The sequence below is a fragment of the Barbus barbus genome, assembly GCF_936440315.1.
Source record: "Barbus barbus genome assembly, chromosome: 6".
Classification (NCBI taxonomy): Eukaryota; Metazoa; Chordata; class Actinopteri; order Cypriniformes; family Cyprinidae; genus Barbus; species Barbus barbus.
In genome coordinates, this window is record NC_136734.1 from 39,470,635 (window position 1) to 39,492,000 (window position 21,366).

Consider the following 21,366-nt stretch of genomic DNA (forward strand, 5'->3'; position numbering starts at 1 on the left):
TGAGTCAAAATGATCCATTTTTCTTTTATGCCAAAAATCATTAGGACATTATGTAAAGATCATGTTCCATGAAGATATTTTGTAAATTTCCTACCGTAAATATGTTAAAACTTAATTTTTGATTAGTAATATGCATTGCTAAGAACTTCATTTAAAGGCGATTTTTCTCAATATTTAGATTTTTTTTGCACCCTCAGATTCCAAAAAGCTTATTTATTCAGCTTCCAGATGGTGTATAATTCTCAATTTCAAAAATCTGACACTTATGACTGGTTTTGTGGTCCAGGGTCACATGTGTGCAATATTACTAAGATGATATACTGTTGTTTTGAACACACACACTCTTTAAAATTAAGGTTTCAAAAGGGTTCGCAGCAGGTTTTCGCAGCAATGCCATAGAAAAGTACCCCAAAGTACCTTTCAGTGAACAGTTGTTAAAAGAACCATTTAGTTTTCTTAGTGTAAAGAATATTTCTAATCATGTGAAACCTATTTTTCTATTATAAAGACCCTTTGGTGCAATGCAGTTGTTCCATGGATATTAAAGTTTCTTCATGGAACATCAATGCCAATAAAGAAGCTTTATTTTTAAAGTGTGCTACTCCTAATATTGCATGCTATACAAGACGAACTGGGATTTAGTCTAAATATTGACAAGTTTGAAATAACTCTGCTGCTGATTAGCATATGTACATATGCATGTATATTTATTCACAATCTATGCAATATGTCAGAAATGTTCTGTTTGAGAATTCCAGCACATTTGATGACTTCTTACACCTCGGCTGTTTTCTAGCTGAACGCAAGCCTCCTCTCTTCAACATGAACGCAATGAGTGCCTTATACCACATCGCCCAAAACGACTCTCCCTCCTTACAGTCCAATGAGTGGTGAGTGTCCTTCCACACAGTCACAAAACACAAGTTGACTCACTCGTATAGAGATATGTATATATACTCCTACTCGTCAAATATATATATATACTCTCTCAACCACGCTCTCCTCACACTTTAACTCTTATGCAATAACCCTGACCCCAACGGTCAGATCTTTACAATTCCTGATCTTGTGCTTTATTGCACAAGCAAACTTTCTGTGCCCCTCAAATCTCTGACCTGCTGCAAAATGAAAGCCTGCTGGTCTTTCAAGCCGTGTTGCCTTTCGTCGATAGATCTGGAAATTGAAAGGCTGTCTGAATGAGCCAGAATATTGTTGAGGGTGTAAAAGTTACTTTGGTGACCCACTTTTATTGTTTTCACAGTTATATGTGAAAACTGTGAAACATATCCTCTGTATTCACAGTATATGGAGGAGATGTGGTTTTTACACGCAGATATGGTTTTTGGAGACATAGTTTTTACTCACTCACTCTCTCACACACAAACGTTCTGACACACACACACACACACACACACACACACACACACACACATACACACACTCTCGCGCACACACACACTTTACACTACTTTTCAAACGTTTAGGGTCAGTAAGTGTTTTTTTTTTTAGTCTCTTGTGTTCATTAAGGCATGTTCATATAGACATGTAAATATTTTCAAAATATATTGTGTGTATTTATATATACATAATAAATATACACAGAACATGCACATTATGCAAACAAAAACTTTTATTTTGGAATGCGATTAATCATTTGACAGCACTAGATAAAATACAGTAAAAAACCGTAATATTGTGATATATTATTACAATTTAAAATAACTGTTTTCTGTTTCAATAGATTTTCAAATGAAATGCATTCCTGTGATGCAAAGCTGAATTTCCAGCATCATTACTCGTCTTCACTGTCACGCAATTCATTCTAATCAGAAATCATTCTAATATTGCAAGAAATACTACTTTTCAGTTTTGATATGTGTGTTGCTGAATGTATGTATGTGTGTGTGTGTGTGTGTGTTTATGTGGTTTATGAGGACACAAATTTGTATAATGACATGGGTATGACAGAGGTATTACAATATGAAGGTGGTTTATGAGGACACTGCCTATGTCCCCGTAATTCAAAAGGCTTGAAAAACATACTAAATGGTGTTTTTTGAAAATCTAAAAATGCACAAAGTCTCCTGTGAGGGCTAAGTTTAGGTGTAGGGTTGGTGTAGGGCAATAGCACACACAGTTTGTTCAGTATAAAAACCATTACGCCTATGGAGAGTCCCCATAAACCACAAAAACCAACGTGTGTAGGTGTGTGTATATATATATATATATATATATATATATATATATATATATATATATATATATATATATATATATATATATATATATATATATATATATATATATATATATATATATATATATATATATATATATATATATATATATATATATATATATATATATATATATATATATATATATATACAGTAGTATAGTATTTATTTCTTTGACCAAAAAAAAAGTAGTGTATAAGAACAGTTTATGCTTGTTTTAAAAACTTTTATTGACATGCAACACATTCAACAGGTTGTGTTTATGCTGACTGTAAATACTTCTTCAAACATGTTTGTCATTTACAGTGGTCTATACCCGACAGATCTGAAAATATTGACCTTTTTTTGCCTCCTAAACATGATTTTGTTTCATAATGTTCATGAAACATGCCGAGACCTGTTGAGTTTATTTTCCAACTCACCCCAAACTTGCTCGATGGGGTTGAGTTCTGGACTTTTAGGGGGTCAGTCCATCATTTTAATGTTCCAGCAGATTCCTTCCACCGTAGTTCCAGCAATAGTTAGTTTTATGGGTATTGTTTCGGCCAATTCAACAAAAACAACTGAAACCTCTTAAATATGCCAAGTGTTCTAACAATTTTAGCCACCACTGTATTTGTACATTAAGTATCTTATGAAAGTGCATAATACTGTAACTGTTGTTTGTATTTTGTGAAGGTCGGATGCATTCCGGAGTTTCGTTGACTACTGCCTACTAAAAATTCCTCAGGACAGACCCTCCTCAGCAGAACTCCTGCGGGTGAGTAATCGCATGCACACAATGCTCACACATGCAGGGGAGATTGTCATGTCACTCATAAGCATTGCTCATCGAAGTTCAAGCACGACTTCTGAGTGCCCACACACTACTGTTAATTCATTCCCACTCTGAGTCACATCCTCAAACACACAATGGAAACACACTTGATGGGGGAAAAATTAGTTTTTTCTCCTTTCAGGTCATCTTAAGTTCGTTTAACTAGTGGTTTGTAGCACAGGAAACTCTGCTGTCTGCTTGATTACAGAGTAACTGCCTGAGTAACGTATGCCCATGCGTTCCTAAAGCCCAATTCACCATGCGTAATGCGTAAAAACGTCAATATCTGCACTTTCACAGAGATAAAGACGCCCCTGTCCAGTTGATGCGTGCACTTCCTGTTTGCCATATCTGTACTTCCTGCTGTCATGACAGTGGGTTCCTTACTCATCCATCCCTGCTGACTCGCACACATACTCGTTTTCATATGCACAGCCAAGCTCAACCCACAGAGCATGTCATTCTGCTGTTTTTTCATTTGCTGTGCCAACTACATCCTTGGAGGGTTAATAAAAGCAGGAGGAATTTTCAATGCGTGTCTAACGTAACTAATATAACCATGACTTTCTCTCAACTGAATCACTGGGGCTGTAGGTGGACATATTGCTGCGCGGTGACTAATGGTTGTGATATCGTGCTGTGGTGGGAGGCTTATGGATTTAAATCGTTACCAAAATAAATGTGTGATAGAATATAGTGTACAGTTGGGATATGGGTAATTGTTGGCTGCAGGGAAGCTCTGGATACGTGATCATTAAGGGATAGTGTGGCCAGTGTGATTGGTTTGTTTGTTTGTTTGCACACTGTATGGCTCTGTTTGTGTGGGTGCGTGTTACAGGTTACGGTTGATCTCATTGGTGGATGCAGGTAATCCTATTTAGCCCTGAGAGCTTAGTGTTGATGCTAGGCATGCACTTCAGATGGGATATGGGGGTCTTTTCCATGGGCGCCTAGAGGATTTCATCAGATTTTTTGCAAAAACACCAATAAGTGATTGGTGTGTGTGTGTGTGTGTGTGTGTGAGACCCTGGACCCCAAAACCAGTCTTAAGTGTTAATTTTTCGAAATTGAGATTTATACGTCATCTGAAAGCTGAATAAATAAACTTTCCATTGATGTATGGTTTGTTAGGATTGGGCAATATTTGTCTGAGATACAACTATTTGAAAATCTGGAATCTGAGGGAGCAAATAAATCTAAATATTGAGAAAATCTCCTTTAAAGTTGTTCAAATGAAGTTCTTGGCAATGCATATTACTAATCAAAAATTAAGTTTTGATATATTTATGGTAGGAAATGTACTAAATATCTTCATGGAACATGATCTTTACTTAATATCCTAATGATTTTTTGGCATAAAAGACAAATCAATAATTTTGACCCATGCAATGTATTTTTGGCTATTGCTACAAATATACCCCAGAGACTTTAGACTGCTTTTGTGCTCCAAGGTCACACACATAAATTCTATATATGCTCATGCAACTTAAAAATTCTGAAGTTGTAATGGAATAGTTCAAAAATGAAAATTAGCACCCTCACCCTCAGGCCATCCAAGATGTAGAGTTTGTTCTTCATGGGAACAGATTGATAGAAATGTAGCATTGCATCACTTGCTCACCAATGAATCCTCTGCAGTGAATGAGTGCCGTCAGAATGAAAGTCCAAAAGTCCAGTCCATCAATTGACATCGTGTGAAGTGGAAATCAGTGTTTGTAAGAAATTTGCTCTTCTGGCTAAAATACAAGTCCATAATAGCATTGTTTAAGAAACAAACTCATTTATATTTTGGATGGCCTGGTACATTTTCAGCTAATTTTAAGGTCCCACTTTATATTAATTGTCCTTAACTACTATGCATTTACATCAAAAAATAAGTACAATGTACTTATTGTGTTAATATTGTATTGCAAAACACTTCTGCTGCTATTGAGGTGGGATACGGGTAAAGTTAGGGACAAGTTTGGTGGTATGGGTAGGTTTAAGGGTGGGTTAAGGTGTCAACACTGTAATTATAAATCTAATTACATGCAGGTATTTTCAAAATACAAGTACAATGTAAAAAGCTTGTATGTACACTAAGTGCATTGTACCTAATTATTCTTTTAAATGTAAGTACATAGTATTTAAGGCCACTTAAAGTGGGACCAATTTTGAATATTGTGCAATATTCTTTTAATTTTCTTCAATATTTCTAGTATGCATGTATCTATAATGCACTAATATAAGACTTGAGGCTGTTTGGACCAAACAGTCATGAGCGACAGTATACATTTGTAAACTATTTTAAACCCGAAAGTGGCACAAAGCAACAAAATGATCAAAGACGTCCATCTGGCACATGAAAACAACTGAAAAACAGCGATCCGCTTAGCAGTGACTACATTTTTCATCTCAAAAAGTAGCCTGTTTTGTTGGTGAATATCCACTTCATCCAGTGCTATTTGTTCTCTGTGTATCTTTCTTTTAATTCAGTGAGAGAGCGGTCTGACTCTGAACCAGTGTGAATTGATTTAGACTGTTTGCTAACTCGTTTTGCCAATTCTCTAAAAAGAAAGAACGGACTCAAAATAATGATTCCTTCACTAATTACTGGCCTCACATCAAAAATTTGGGTCATGCATGATCAGTCCATGCAGAGGTTGAAAAAATTAATTTCGACCCAGTTTTGGTCTCCCGTTCCTCTCTAATACCTCAAGACTCTCCTCCCAAGCTCCTTAAGACCGAAAAGAGGTCATTAATCTGAGTCTAGCGTTCATTTATTCTATTCCCACCATTTGCCGCTTCCCAACTGATGTCTTAATCTCACATGAGGTCTAAATCCACCTCCGTTCTTGACCTACAGAGGTCTTGTCGATTGAGAACGAGCAGTGAATATCACTCACGATCTGAAAGAGCTGGCTCGCTTCAAGACTTCAGATTGTCATTTCTTCCCTTTAAATGGGATAATCCTGTAGATTAGTTTCCTCCCGGGCTGGTCAGTCACAGATGTCTGTTTAGAGTGGCGAATGCTTATGTGTTATCATGGAGAAGCCGAGCTGTTAGCTGTAACGGTCTTTGCCGGGGGTTAACGGTTGAGCCGTTTGCTTGACACGCTCGCAACACAAACATGACCTGCTTAAAGTAAACTTGTTGTCAAATTGAATTTGTGATTCCAGTCCAAATCATTCTGAGAGTAGGAACATTATCAGCTGTTATTGAAAACCAAGAAAAGGTGAACCAGGCCGCTTTTGATTAGGCCTCCAAGATCAGTTTAGGCTTTAGAGCAGTTTACATTTAGTCAAATCACTGAAAACGAGGTCTTGTTGACTGTTAACGAACATATAGAATGAACTAGTCCAGCTTGAACGAGTTTGCATCATTGCTCACTAGTATGCTCACCAAGGCTGCATTTATTTGGTGTTATTTCAATTGAACTGTTTTCAATTTTAATATATTTTAAAATGTAATTTATTCCTGTGATGGCAAAGCTGAATTTTCAGCATCATTACTCCAGTCTTCAGTGTCACATGATCCTTCAGAAATCATAATAATATGCTGATTTGGTGCTTGAGAAATATTTCTGATTATTATCAATGTTTAAAACTCTTGCTTAATATTTTACCGTGGAAACCGATTCAATTTTTTTCAGGATTCTTTGATAAGAAAATTCAAACAAACTATATATTTTAAATATAATTTTTTCTAACATTATGAACATCACCCTTTGATCTGTTTAATGCACACTTGTTTAATAAAAGTATTAATTTCTTAAAACATCTTTATCACACACAAATTTTCGAATGGCAGCGCACAAGAATGGTTTGGGAGTAAATGAGATGTTGTCAAATTAAACATAATGCTAATGTCAACAAAGCCAAGCAAAAATAGGAAACCAGTCCACTTCAAAGAAGAGTTAACTCTAGAATTAACCAGTCCGCCTCAAGCAGTCCAATAAGAAATGTTATTGCTTTAGAGCAAAAAAAAAACAGGGAACCAGTCTACTTTGAACAGGTTTATGAGAGTGACTTATGGCTGGAAACAAAATAGTTTTAAAGTAGGTGCATACAAGATGATGTTCATGATGCGTGGTTTACAGAAAAAGTTGCTGTGAAGAGTCTCAGAAGGAGGATTTACGGTAAACGTTCAAGAGCGGCTGTTTCGAGGAATGGGACAGGAATTGATTTGGATTTTGGAATGTGCTTCTAACCGTCTTCTCCCAAATAAATAAATAAAACTGGCCCAGTTGAGTAATGGAAAAAACTGCATACGACCAATTGGTTTTCAAAGACTCATGGTTTGTGGTTTTGTGAACCCAGTTAAGATGCACACATGCAGCCACTTGAAGTCTCGAGTCGATTCTCTTTATTTCCATTGAGGAGGTGAGATCAAATCCACATTTAGCCAGCCATGGCAGAAGCCGTCCACTCGAGGCCGTATTACACATGAGCACCCTCTAGTGAGCTAAGGACAAAGACGAAATGACGTAATTCGGAGCACAAGCAGAGTAATCTGGCATGCTGAGAGGATTGAGAAATGGGTTTATTTCGTGGCAGTTGAATTGCATCATGCTTAACCCCCAAATGCTTCTCCTGAAATATTTGCTGTTGTGAAATAAATGCAATTTGTGTGGTTTTCGGACGAACACAGGGCCAAATAAAATACACTTTCCTCTCAGCGATCCACTCCTCATAAACTGAATAAAATGTAGAATCTGAGGGTTGCTGTTTATACATGTGATCACCATTTTATTTGCCTTAGCGTGGGTAAAACTGCAAAAACATAATGCATTTCTCAAATGCACTCTCTGTCCCTCTTTGTCCGTCCCAGCATGAGTTCGTGAGGAGAGAGCGTCCTCTACGGGTCCTCATCGATCTGATCCAGAGGACGAAGGATGCGGTCAGAGAGCTGGACAACCTGCAGTACCGTAAAATGAAAAAAATCCTCTACCAAGAGAAACACAACGGCCCGATGGGGGAGTCTCAGGAAGACGAGGAGGTGGGTACAGGAAATACTCTGAGAAGTGAAAGCCCCCCTTGAGTGTCATACACACATGTTGACTTCATGCGTGCCTGTGTGAGTTTCTCAGTGGTCAGCGTGCTTCCTGTTGTTGCATGTGGCTACGTGTTATACAGCAGATTTGGCATTGCCACTGGTTTCTCTTGCTTAAAAATGTCCTTTGCGTGTTCTCCACTGATGCTTTAACATCTGTTTGGAGTTTTCATAGAAAATATGATGAGATTACAGATGGATTTAGTGTCTGTTTATTTAATAGATGAATAGAGACCACAATTAGACTTAAGGGTGATAAATTAAACTTGACCACATTATAAATAGTTAACGTAAAATCATATATGTGACCCTGGGGTATATTTGTAGCAATAGCCAACAATACACTTTATGGGTCAAAATTATAGATATTTCTTTTATGCTAAAATCATTAGGATATTAAGTAAAGATCATGTTCCATGAAGATATTTTGTAAATTTCCTACCGTAAATATCAAAACTTAATGTTTGATTAGTAATATGCATAGCTAAGAACTTCATTTGAACAACTTTAAAGGAGATTTTCTTAGTATTTTTGTCCTTGATTATTGTCCTATCCTAACAAACATCAATGGAAAGATTATTTATTCAGCTTTCAGATGATGTATACATCTCAATTTCGAAAAATTTACACTTAAGACTGGTTTTGTGGTCCAGGGTCAACTACAGTATATTGTACTAAACTGAGGGTATGTGATGCATACTAGACTACTATACTATACACAACCATAGTATATAATAAATAGTTTTATGTACTTAACTAAAATATACTATTGTTCAAAGGTTAGGGTCAGTATTTTTTTTTTTATAAATTTAATATTTTTATCAGTAAGGATGCATTAAATTAATCAAAAGTGAAAGTAAAGATATTTACATAAAAAAAAAAAATCTCTCAAATTCTTTTTAATTCTATTCATTTAAAGAATCCTGGAACAACTGCTGAAAATTAAGATTTGCGTTCACGGGAATAAATTACATTATTAAAATAATTATTTTAAATTGTAACAGTATTTCAGTGACTTTCAGTAATGGTGTGAATGTGTCTCTGTTTAACGAATAACTAGTATTACAGGCCTTGCAGTGAGATGTGTAAAGTGCTGTCTGTAGGATGGTGATCAGTTTCTCTGTCTTTTGCACAGGATGGAGATCAGGCAGGCTGTAAGATGAACAGTTTGGGCAGTAATCACTCCATCCCCAGCACCTCCGTGAGCACTGGCAGTCAAAGCAGCAGCGTCAACAGCCTGCAGGAGGTGCAAGACGACTCCTGCTCCGAGCTGCACCACGACTACGACAGCACCCTCGAGTCTTCCACGCACCACAAAAAGGTCCCAAACACACACTGAAATCTCCACAATGCTTAAAATGCATTGCAGTCCTTTTCATATAAATGCTTACCATGCTTGTTGATGCTGACAAACAAAAATAGAACATATGCTTTCCAGTCCGTTCCTGGAAGTCATTTCCTATGATTTTCTCAGTCAAGCTCTTTAATTCTCAGAAGACTGGCTTGTTACAGTTTTAATGATACACACAGTCTTTCAGGCCACAGAGAAGGTATACTTAAAGACAAAAAAGTTCAATGGCGCTTTTCTCCGACAAATATGCATACTTGTGCTTGAGGTGACTATATGCTGTATAGCTAGAATGTGCTATAGGGACTAAAAATGTTGTTCTTTGTGGTTAAATTGTGCTTGTCTAACAACACTCAGGTAAGTTACTCTTCCAGTTGTTGTTAGTCATAGTCAAAGTATTTCACAAAATCACTGTTTTTACTATGTGTCCCTGGAGCACAAAAGCAGTCTCCGTTATCAGTCTCTCTCAATATTTTTAAAACACAGAAATGTGAAAAAGGTCCATTAGCAAAAAAACACTGAAGCAAAACACGTTCAGGTCAAAGTGTCCGAATAATTTTTGTCAGTTTTACTGGTTGGTGCACTGTGTGAAGACTTTTGCTATCCTCACTAGTGTCTTATCAGTAATTATATCTGGTGTCTGAATAATTTTTGGTTTGACTGTAAAACTCTGGTAGGGAAATGTATAGCTTGAAGAGAGTATGTTTTGGCTGATTTGATGTGCTTTTTGTCCTCAGGACCATCAGTTTATCCGTGATGACCTTCCTCATCGGGACCACCGCTCGGACCTGCGACCGTCCTCGTCGGAAAGAGCTCCGGCTCATAACTATAAAAACCGTGAGCGCTTCGCCACAATCAAGTCGGCTTCACTGGTGAGGAAATAGAATGACATCATCCTTGCTGTCATCCTCTCATCCCCCTCCTCTCCTGCTTTACTCTTTCCTTTTCTTGTCATCCCTTCACTTACACTGCGGTCATTTCTCTCGGTGGTCTTTGCCTCCTCCTTTTCCTGTTTAACCCTCTCTTTATTCAGGGGGGAAGACAAAAAGCGTCTTACTTTTCTCTTTCACATCTGTTGTCAAGGCAACGTGATTCAGTCAATAGCCAGCTGCACTCCTCACACGAGTCATTGGCGTTGTTGTCTACTATTAGTTAATACGCTGTGATTCAACACAAAAGGATATTCTTAGTCCTGTGGGGTTTTGGGTGAAAAAAGAAGCATAGGGTCAATGTCAGACATTTACGACACACATAAAGAATATATTATGCAATTAAGCATGCAAAATAATCCATTGTGATACAATCACTTCCACCCTAATTGATGAATAAATGGGAGATCAAGGGCAGGCGGTGTAGTCGATCGCAGTATGCTTGGTTTAAATGATGATGTCACCTGTTTTGGCCCCGTTTCGCTGGAGCGTGGGCACCCTCTAGGGGCAGACAAGCGCAGTGGACTTTGTCTGATACTACAGACACTCATCTATCATTTCTGATGATCTCAAAGGTGTTTGGCTTTAGTGGGTTTATGGGTATGGCGTAGCATCCTGTTATTTTTTTACATCGACTTGTTGGTGGAATCAAGTGTACACTGTTTCTTTATCGATATGGGTTTTACGCTTGTATGGAAGGAGATTTAAGGATCTGGGCTATGCAGGGAAAGAGACTCTCTTTGTGTTTCATATGAAAAGCCGTAGAGGAGGGGTGAGGTGTAGAAAGAAAGTGAGACCGGAAAAAAGAGGGAAGACAAAAGTCAGAAGGTGACAGAGGAAGACACGTGACCCTGGACCACAAAACCAGTCATAAGGGTCCATTTTTAAATTGAGATTCATAAATCAGCTTTCCATTGATGTATGGTTTATTAGGATAGGACAATATTTGAGATGCAACTATTTGAAAATCTGGAATCTGAGGGAGCAAAAAAAATCTAAATATTGAGAAAATCTCCTTTAAAGTTGTTCAAATGAAGTTCTTAGCAATGCATATTACTAATCAAAAATGAAGTTTTAATATTTACATTAGAAAATTGACTAAATATATTCATGGAACATGAGCTTTACTTAATATCCTAATTATTTTTGGCATAAAAATAAAATGGATAATTTTGACCCATACGATGTATTGTTGGCTATTGCTACAAATATACCCCAGCGACTTAAGACTGCTTTTGTGCTGCAGGGTCACATATATATGCGCTTAAAACAAATCTAATTAAAATGCCTGTTGAACACTTTAGCTCCACATGTGTCAGCTTCACACATGTGTTTACATTTGCTCTGAAACGGTTAGAAGTTGAATTTGAATTCTCATCTACACCATTAACCTGGAAGCGTTTGTTTCACTCCTCCTTCCCGTTCTTGCTTTGCCGCCAGGGTTTAGTGCTATCACATGCCCTTTCGGTGTGGCTGATAGGGGCATTTGGGCAGAAAGCGACTGGATTGGTGACTGCGGTTACAGTGGGGCTTCTGATTCAGGGCGATTAGGAAATTTCCCCCTTCGACAGGCGTCTCATGTGACTGGCCTACTAAACGCTGCTTAGGCCTCTCTGAGAACCTCATTCATTCACGGCGCACCTGCGAGGAGAGAGAAGCAGTGTTCGCCCTCTCTCTTTATCCCCTCTCTCTTTCTCTCCCGGTGGGATTTGAGCGAGTGCTTTTGGGGGATGTAGTGTAGGCGACTCTCGATGTTCTCACGGGTGGTTTATTTCGCCAATATGTTTGGCTTGAGGAGTTCAGGTGGGAGTTACGAGAAACTCAACGAACAGTTTGATCTGGACACGCCCTTCTTCCAGGTTTGTCTCGCAGCGCTTTGCTGAAGTCTAGGGAACGGTGGGCTTTTTCTGTTTTCATTTTTATATTTAGAGGCATCTATGACCTTCTAGATCTAGAAAATGCACAAAGGAGATGTGTAATATTCATCATTGCAACTTTTCCTCTGTCGCAATTAGATATTGCAGTACAATTAATAATTATGGACTTTTTTTTATTTTATTTTTGGTCAGTATAATAATATAGTGTTTGTTATTGTCATGCGCCTTTGAGATTACAAGAACTTTGTCTTCTCAATTGCTGTGCTGTAGATTATTCTGCTCTCATAATGTGAAAGATGACACTGATCATCATGCGATCTGGTTAATCAATGGACAATATCTAATGAATTATTCCACTGGACGATCTATCGTTTCTCTTTCCAGATCCTCACATTTCCCGAGATTATTTTTGGGGATGCTTTAGAAATATTCCCACAGTGACAGTCCAAAATGTGCCAACAGGGATTAAAAATGGACAAACTTGAGAGAGTAGGGAAATGCATGTAACCTGATATGTAATTTTGAATTATCTGACAATGTCTTAAGTTCCACCATTTATCAAATTTTAGAAATAATGCAACCTTTTCTCACCATAATCCAAGAACTGTCTGTGGGTTGATTTTTGCACTTTGTTACACTGAAAAAATCTCATCGTAATAATCTCAAAAGTTCACCTGCGCTAACCAAGTTCTTTTCCATCTAGGTAACGCGTCAGATCCATGAACACGAGCAGGAAAATGAGCTCCGAGAGCAGATGTCGGGGTACAAACGCATGCGACGGCAACACCAGAAGCAGCTGATTGCTCTGGAGAACAAGCTGAAAGCAGAGATGGATGAACACAGACTGAAGCTCCAGAAAGAACTGGAAACCCACGCCAACAATGCCTTCATTGAGCTGGAGAAACTTGCCAAGAAGCACACCATCCAAACGGACAAAGAAGTGGGTGATTAAAAATTTACATGATGACAAAAAATTGTGATTTGACCAATATACCATCCTTTCACTTCTTAACATTAAATTCTATATCATAAAATCCCTGCACAAATTTGAAAAAAGGAATGAGTGCAAAAGTTCATGTATCGTGTGAAAGCTGCCCCAGTTTATTATTATTTTCCATATTGCCTGTTAAACATGTAAATAGCCAATGGATGAATGCTAATTATTCATGTAGCATATGTTGATTAGTATGTTATTGAAGCCAGAGAAGAAAATGGGACTGTGTAATTTTTTTTTAGTTTGCTTTCCTCAGGAGTTTCTAACATAAAAAAAAAAGAAAGAAAAAAAAAAGTGCTATTAATGATAAATCTGCATTGTGTTCCTCAGATGAAAACACTGGCAGCTGATGAGAAGAAGTTTCAGCAGCAAATCATGGCCCAGCAGAAGAAAGAGCTCACCAACTTCCTCGATAACCAGAAGAAACAGTATAAGCTGTGCAAGGAGAAGATCAAAGAGGTTCTTGTCTAGTTCCTACAAGTCGAAACTAAAGTTGACCCTGTTTACTGGAATATTAATATTATTCCAAAGAAAAATTAGAAAACAGCTAGGGCTGCCCCCTAATAGTGGACTTAGTCGACCAGAACAGGCTTGGTGGACCAAAATTGTATTAGTCGCTTAGTCACAAATCCACATTGGCGAAGTCACACAGATCTTTAACGGCTGGTGAATTTTAGGCTAATACAGTACTTCAGGCAGGACATCCAAACACTCGCCTATCATTCATCGACCTCAAATATGGCTTTTCATCTGAAGTATGCAAGAAAATGTGTGTTAATGAAGTGTCTGTGCGGAGTGTAGAAGCTGAATAGTAGCGATCATTTGCTCTTAAAATACTGGTCATACAGATAAGAGTACTACATCTTTCGAATCTGTAAAGACTAACTTTATTTGTGTGCACTCACAATAACAACAAAATATTGCGCTTTTGTAAAATAATGAAAGCAAACAGGATGTGCTTTCTGCCGTCTCGGTCTCTGTGAACTTGAGCATGAAACTCCATGTATGCTTGCCTTACAGACATAACAAAAAATATCTATAGAGTGAAATGTGTACTTTCAGATCAACCAATTCAAATGGAAAACAAGTTCTCTGATTATGTAATCCGTATGAAACATGCATACAGGCACGTCCACTACTGCATCAGTGTCTCCGACTTCATCTCTTAAACTGAGAACAAACAAAGCACTAGTTCATCAATTAATTATTAAAATGTTAATGCAGCCTCCTTACTGTTTTTCCTTGACACATTCATAATCATTACTTCTGCCGGTGTTGTGGCAAGCTTTATGCATGCGCTTGAGCGCTTATTAGGCAATCAAAGGCGCATTATACTATTTACATGATTTATTAATAAATGTGCGATTAGTCGACTAATGCTTCAAATGAACGATTACTAGTCGACCAGAAAAATCTTTAGTGGAGGGCAGCCCTAAAAACAACTCTACTATTCAACTTACCAGCTATTTTTTTTATTCCTTTCCCCTCTAACTGCATCAAATAGAAAATACTTTATAATCCAATTAATAAAATCAAATCTTGTTTTACTTGTCGCTGAAAAATGTTGCATAGAAAAACACTGCATTACAAGAGTAAAATGGGTTTCAAATGCCATTTCGTGTTGACTTCTAAACGGGGTATTCACTGTAATCACCCTTCTTTGAATTCTTTTGTCTCTTCTCATGTTTCTCTGTTCAGGAAATGAGTGAAGATCACAGCACGCCTAAGAAAGAGAAGCAGGAAAAGCTTTCCAAGCATAAGGAGAACATTCAGCACTCTCAGGCTGAAGAAGAGGCTCATCTTCTGGGTCAACAGAGGACTTTCTACGACAAGAACTGCAGAGCCTTCAAACGCAAGATCATGACCAAGAAGCACGAGTTTGAGCAGGAGCAGCTACGAGAGGTGAAAACAAGACTAAAGACTGCTTAGCACTCTGAAATATGTGTTTAAAAACTTTGGGGTCAGTAAGATTGTTGTTGATTTTTAAATTAAGACAAATAAAGATATGTAAAATATTCCTGCTCTTTCAAGATTGATAAATTTCTTGAGCACCAAAATTCACAATATGACCATTTTTACTGTTTTCAATCAAAAAAATGCAGCCTTGGTGAGACTTTCATAAACAAAACAAAACAAATCTCACTGACCCTACACTTTTGAACTGTAGTGTGTATGTGTATATATATACAGGATAATCGTATGAAGGCTTTTCCCAGGGATAATGCAAAATTTGAACCATTTCTCAGGGTTGATGACTGTTTTCAATTAATCTGATTTGAAAATAAGTAATGCAGCAATGTGCAAATCTCTTAATCTAGTGCTTTAATCTGCTGGAAACCTTTGGAAGTATTACTGAGTCTAAACCCATGCATGGTTTATAAAGCAACAAACATGATGATGATGCATAATCCAGTGGTTTGCAATCCTAGTCCAAATTTTGCATGTCCTCCCTATTTGGATCTGGTCTTGAAGCCTCTACTTGCATATCAACACCTTATTGTGTTTCATTTATTTGATCATACCTTTTACTGTTGTAGCCTTTGCTTACTAAGGCGAGTTATTAGTACTATTATTATTGTTGTGCATACTTATGATTAGGGGTTTGATTTAAACCACTAACTTTTTGTAATTTTTGGGCAACTAAATCACCTGTTAACCACAATTTAGAACACCCTAACAACCTAGCAATGCCATAGCAACCACCTTGGCAAGTATCCACATAGGATTTGGCGAGAAAATAGTCAGAAAACCTTAGCAATCACATAGCAAACACCCTGGTTTTTGTGGTTTGTTATGATCGGACAATATTTGGCTGAGATGCAACTATTTGAAAATCTGGAATCTGAGGGAGCAAAAAAATCTAAATATTGAGAAAATCACCTTTAAAGTTGTCCAAATGAAGTTCTTAGCTTAAAAATTAAGTTTTGATATATTTACAGTACAAAATTTACAAACTATCTTCATGGAACATGATCTTTACTTAATATCCTAATCATTTTTGTCATGAAAGAAAAATCTATAATTTTGACGCATACAGTGTATTTTTGGCTATTGCTACAAATATACTCCAGCGACTTAAGACTGCTTTTGTGCTCCAGGGTCACTTTTGAATAATATAATGTTAATTTCGTTCTTTCTGTCTGTCAGGAGTTGAATAAGAAGAAGACCCAGAAGGAAATGGAGCACGCTATGTTAATCAGGCAAGACGAGTCGACCCAAGAACTTGAGCACAGGCAGCTGAAGACCCTACAGAAACTCCGCATGGATCTGATCCGACTGCAGCACCAAACAGAGCTGGAGAACCAGATCGAATACAACAACCGGAGAGAAAGAGAGCTGCACCGGAAACATGTGCTCGAACTACGGCAGCAGCCCAAGAACCTCAAGGTACCACCAATTGTGAATGAAAAAAAAGTCTTTATTACTTGGCTATATATAGTGTGACTTTAACCTACAAAATCTATGTAGGTCTCATTGTTTCTATGACTGTGATTGGAACATTAACTTTGTATTTTAGAAACTGGGTACATATTATGAACGTTAGCAGGTCAGTCGAGACTGATGATGTGTATATATATATATGTATATGTGTATATATTATTAGTCAACAAACTGAAACTAACAATGAAAAATACTTCTAAGGCATTTATCAGTCTTAGTTGTTCATTTCACAATCCTTTGAGGCAAAACTCATATTAGATGATCATTTTTGTGCTGAAAAGGCTGTCAGTTTGTGTTTATTCAACGCTGAGTCTTGTCTCCTGCAGGCGATGGAGCTCCAGATAAAGAAACAGTTCCAGGACACGTGTAAAGTCCAGACGAAACAGTACAAGGCCCTGCGGCACCATCAGCTAGAGGTGACCCCCAAAAGCGAGCACAAGACCGTGCTAAAAGCCCTGAAGGACGAGCAAACGCGCAAACTGGCCATCCTGGCTGAGCAGTACGAGCAGAGCATCAACGAGATGATGGCATCGCAGGCAGTGAGTGAAGAAACAACACTCGTAACCATTATAGAGGCCAATAAGTTCACATTCTAGTAGCTCTGAGAGATCATCGTAAGGAATATACACCTGGAATGTCATTGACAAAGCATTTAATGTCCATAATGTGACATTTTGGAGAGAAAAATAATAAATAGTGGGTAATAATGTAGTGATAGTAGTGATATGATGTTTGCTGAAGTGCAGCAGTCGGGTTCCGGAAGTAAAAACTCCATTTGCATTATTTAAACATGTATAAGTAATTCTTTGACAGCTGAATTTTTGGTGGAAAACCACATTACCCATAATGCCATATAGGAAGTTCCACCAATCAGCATCTAGCAGATTGCACCAAATGAGCTCTTCAAGCAAATCCCTTTCCCGTGACATGACATAATCCAGTCTGTCTCTCGTCTCCAAAGTTTCAAAATATAAATATTTAAGTATGGTCTTAAACAGTTTGTCAGATTTTCAAATGCTTTTTTGCTTTAAAGTAATGCTGTCAACCGATTAATCGCACCCAAAATTATTTTTGTTTACATAATATATGGGTGGATACTGTGTGTATATATATACATACACACAAACACATGCAAGCATATATTTAATAAAAAAATATTATGTTTATAAATTAAATATAATATAAAATATAAGAATATAAATGTATATACATGTAAATATTTTCAAAATGTATACTCTATATGAATATAAACGGTACACATACACTGTGTAAACAAAAACTTTTATATTTTGTAATAAATCGTTTGACAGCACTACTTTAAATAAAAGTTTGTAATGCTATTATTCACCTTGTAGCTGGTTGGCTTGGTTTATAATGCTTTAACAAAATCTTTTAGAAATCCTTATGGGGAAAAATGAATGGAAAAAAATATTTAACGTCGCTGAAGAAAGTAGGCACTAATGCACTCTGTTAAAGGGGTTCATTTGATTTCAGGATGTCTTTAAGATGCAACAGAATTTGTTATTTAACCCATTTTGGATCTGCTAATGTGAGCATTTGTTTTGTTTGATAGTTCATACAGATTTGAAGTTAACATAAAGAAAAAACAGGCCTCCTGTTTGAAATTCCAGTCTCGGCCCGTCGCCTGTACAAGAAGAGCATTGATGGTTAACTGTGCTGTAGTGTGAGCAAACCTTCTGAGGCTCACGTGCGCTCGTGTGTGTTTGTGTGCAGCTCCGTCTGGATGAAGCTCAGGAGGCCGAGTGCCAGGCTCTGAGGCAGCAGCTGCAGCAGGAGATGGAGTTACTCAATGCATACCAGAGCAAGATCAAGATTCAGACCGAGGCTCAGCACGAGCGCGAGCAGCAGAAACTGGAGCAGAAAGTCTCACTGCGCAGAGCACACCTTGAACAGAAGGTCTTGTCCTGTTATTAACCTCTAACACTCTTGTGGACACTCTTAAAAATAAAGGTGCTTCACGATGCCACAGAAGAACCTTTCTGTGTCTTTGTGGTGAAAGAAGGTTCTTCAGATTATAAAAATGTAAGAAAGAGATTGTTCTTGACTGAATGGTTCTTTGTGGAACCAAAAAATGGTTCTTCTATGGCATCGCTGTGAAGAAGCTTTTAAGCACCTTTAATTTTAAGAGTTTTTCAATGCATTTCATCAGCCATTTACAGTGTATCAATTTATTAAAATCAGGGTTATGGTAGATACCTAAAACTAAAATCATAAAGTTATTTGAAATGGAATAAAATGTAAAAAAAAAACATTCTCATTTAGGTAACTTGATGTGCTAAAATAACTAAATCTAAAACTGAAATAAAATAAATAAAACCTATGTACACATTTAAAAACTAAAAATGACAAAAACTCGTAAGTAAAGTAAAATTAGCATGGACGCAGGAAATATATATAAAAAAACATGAACAAAAACTATAATATCTCGATGATACTAATGACTCTTAGTATCTTAAATCTTTATTTGTGCATATACATACTGTATATATTTATTGTATTTTTAAACAGTAAACAGATGCTTTTTTTAAATGAATAATTTTTTCTTCAGCAAGGATGCATGTCTAACATGACCGTAAATACATTTTATGTTATAAAAGATTTCTATTTAAAAAAGTTATTGTGAACTTTCTATTCATCAAAAAATCCTGAAACATAGTTTTCATAAAAATGAAGCAGCATAACTGTTTTTAGCATTGATATAAAACAAAAAATAAATCATGGTTCATGGTTTCCACAAATATATTAATCAGTCCAACTGTTTTTATCATTGATAATAATCAGAAATGTTTCTTGAGCATCATATCAGCATATTACAGTGATTTCTGAAGAATCATGTGACACTGAAGACTGCAGTAATGATGCTGAAAATACAGCTGCGCATCACAGAAATACATTACATTTCAAAATATATATAAAATATTAAAAATAATATATTCTATATATAATATAACTAATATTTGTATCATTACCTGTAGCCGTGAAGGGACGAAATGAAAAAGGATTTTGCTTCCATGCAACAATTCTATTAAGTTAATAAAGTAACTTTTATTTTAGAGTGTGGCTGGTTCTTTTTGTTTGTATTCTCTGTTCTGTGCTTGTCCAGTCGAATTAGAGGACTGGAACTGACTGCTCAAAAATCAACCAATCCTTAAATATTAACATACATGGCACCAGTCCATCAAAATGTTGATTTCCAGACCAGCTCACAACACAAGACCAACATGAGCTCAAGACAAAACAACAGCCCTAGAACTCCCACAAGCTACTCTGCTCCATTACTTGGATTATTTTAAGTGGACAAGCTAACATTGAATTTGAGGCTACCTTTGGTTTTTTTCAATGGCGTATAATAGAGTTTTTAGCAAATCGAAGGACAGAAAGTAATCAAAGTAAAGCCTTTTTCAGGGATAATGTAGTCTACCGGTTCCTCTTAAGCTATGTTTGAGCTTCTGTCTTGTGTTTTCAGATCGAGGAGGAGCTGGCTTCTCTTCAGAAAGAGCGCACCGACCGAATCAAACACCTGCTGGACCGTCAGGAGAGAGAAATCGACGCCTTCGATATGGAGAGCCTTCGTATGGGTTTCAATAACTTGGGTGCTTTGGACTACCCTAAAGATGACTACAGATGAGACCAGAACACTCCACCATCCTCCCTCGGTCCTGCTCGTCTACTTCTCTCTTTTTGAACAAATCTGCTGTTTTTGCTACTGACAGTCCTGTCAATCCTCTGGGCTGGTGCTTGCACAGGCCTTACACGTTTCTAGACACGTCATGGGATAACATGCTGGATTACATCCTGTAGTTGTCTCTTTTTATATATGAATATTATATACGAGATGATTAAATATGTCACGGTGTTGATGTCAACATCATCTCGTGCAATGATAACACTTTCAGTGTAATTAAAATGAGAGATTTCAAGACAAAAGCAATATGAACGGGGGATTGTATTGCTCATTTTAATCCAGATGCACTTGTGCACACCTTTTTTGTTTTTTGACAGGATGCGTGATTTAGTAATTTTTAAAAAACAAATTTTGCAGCCTCCTGCCTCTTAAATCTCTATTTGGTATTTATTCACCCAGAGGAAATGAAAAAATACCTTTTAAGTATTGAAGAAATTTGATAACGTTTGCATATTAAAACAAATTTGTTAGTTGCATCTGTGACTCTGAGATTCCTATGCTAATTGAATTTTTATTTTTTTTCATATGTACGATACCGTAATTCACCTCATCTGACGTGCACAGTGTGAATAATACATACGTCAATCCTAACTTGTGGTACCTGCACAAAGGGCTGAAGGGGAAGGGACATGTATTTTGTGTATAGAAGGATTTATGGAGAACTTTTACTTATTTTCCTATTACATTTTAAAATGAAGTTCAATTTCTTTTTATATATGCATATATATACACATGCACACATCTATATATAATAAATGTTTCAGCACACGTTCCTTCCTGCAGTCACTGGTTGTCTCAAGGCCTCTCGTTTCATGATCGGGGTTTCCGTTTGATTCTGGGCATCCTGTGTATTTTCTACAAAGTCCAATTAGTGAACAAAAACGCTTTACTGTCGCATGCACTTTACATTTGTTTTCAGGTTAAGAGGCATGATTCTGTCAGAGCTTTTAATTATATTTGTAAATAAAGTGCTCATCACACAAGCG

The 21,366-nt window shown here is 37.0% G+C and overlaps 1 protein-coding gene across 4 annotated transcripts in view; it reads left to right on the forward strand.

The window, feature by feature from the left end:
• Window positions 1-21,361, forward strand: part of LOC306871157 (serine/threonine-protein kinase TAO3-like) — a 72,388-nt gene extending 51,027 nt beyond the window's left edge. For all 4 annotated transcript variants that reach the window (XM_079418880.1, XM_079418882.1, XM_079418879.1 and 1 more), the window contains 12 exons: window positions 797-890; window positions 2,916-2,997; window positions 7,864-8,031; window positions 9,221-9,406; window positions 10,171-10,305; window positions 12,943-13,179; window positions 13,564-13,692; window positions 14,932-15,135; window positions 16,381-16,620; window positions 17,001-17,213; window positions 18,409-18,591; window positions 20,162-21,361. In XM_079418880.1, the coding sequence (XP_079275006.1) occupies window positions 797-890; window positions 2,916-2,997; window positions 7,864-8,031; window positions 9,221-9,406; window positions 10,171-10,305; window positions 12,943-13,179; window positions 13,564-13,692; window positions 14,932-15,135; window positions 16,381-16,620; window positions 17,001-17,213; window positions 18,409-18,591; window positions 20,162-20,323 (2,033 nt within the window). In that variant the 3' untranslated portion in view covers window positions 20,324-21,361. The remainder of the gene's footprint in view (window positions 1-796; window positions 891-2,915; window positions 2,998-7,863; window positions 8,032-9,220; window positions 9,407-10,170; window positions 10,306-12,942; window positions 13,180-13,563; window positions 13,693-14,931; window positions 15,136-16,380; window positions 16,621-17,000; window positions 17,214-18,408; window positions 18,592-20,161) is intronic.
• Window positions 21,362-21,366: the final 5 nt, after the last annotated feature.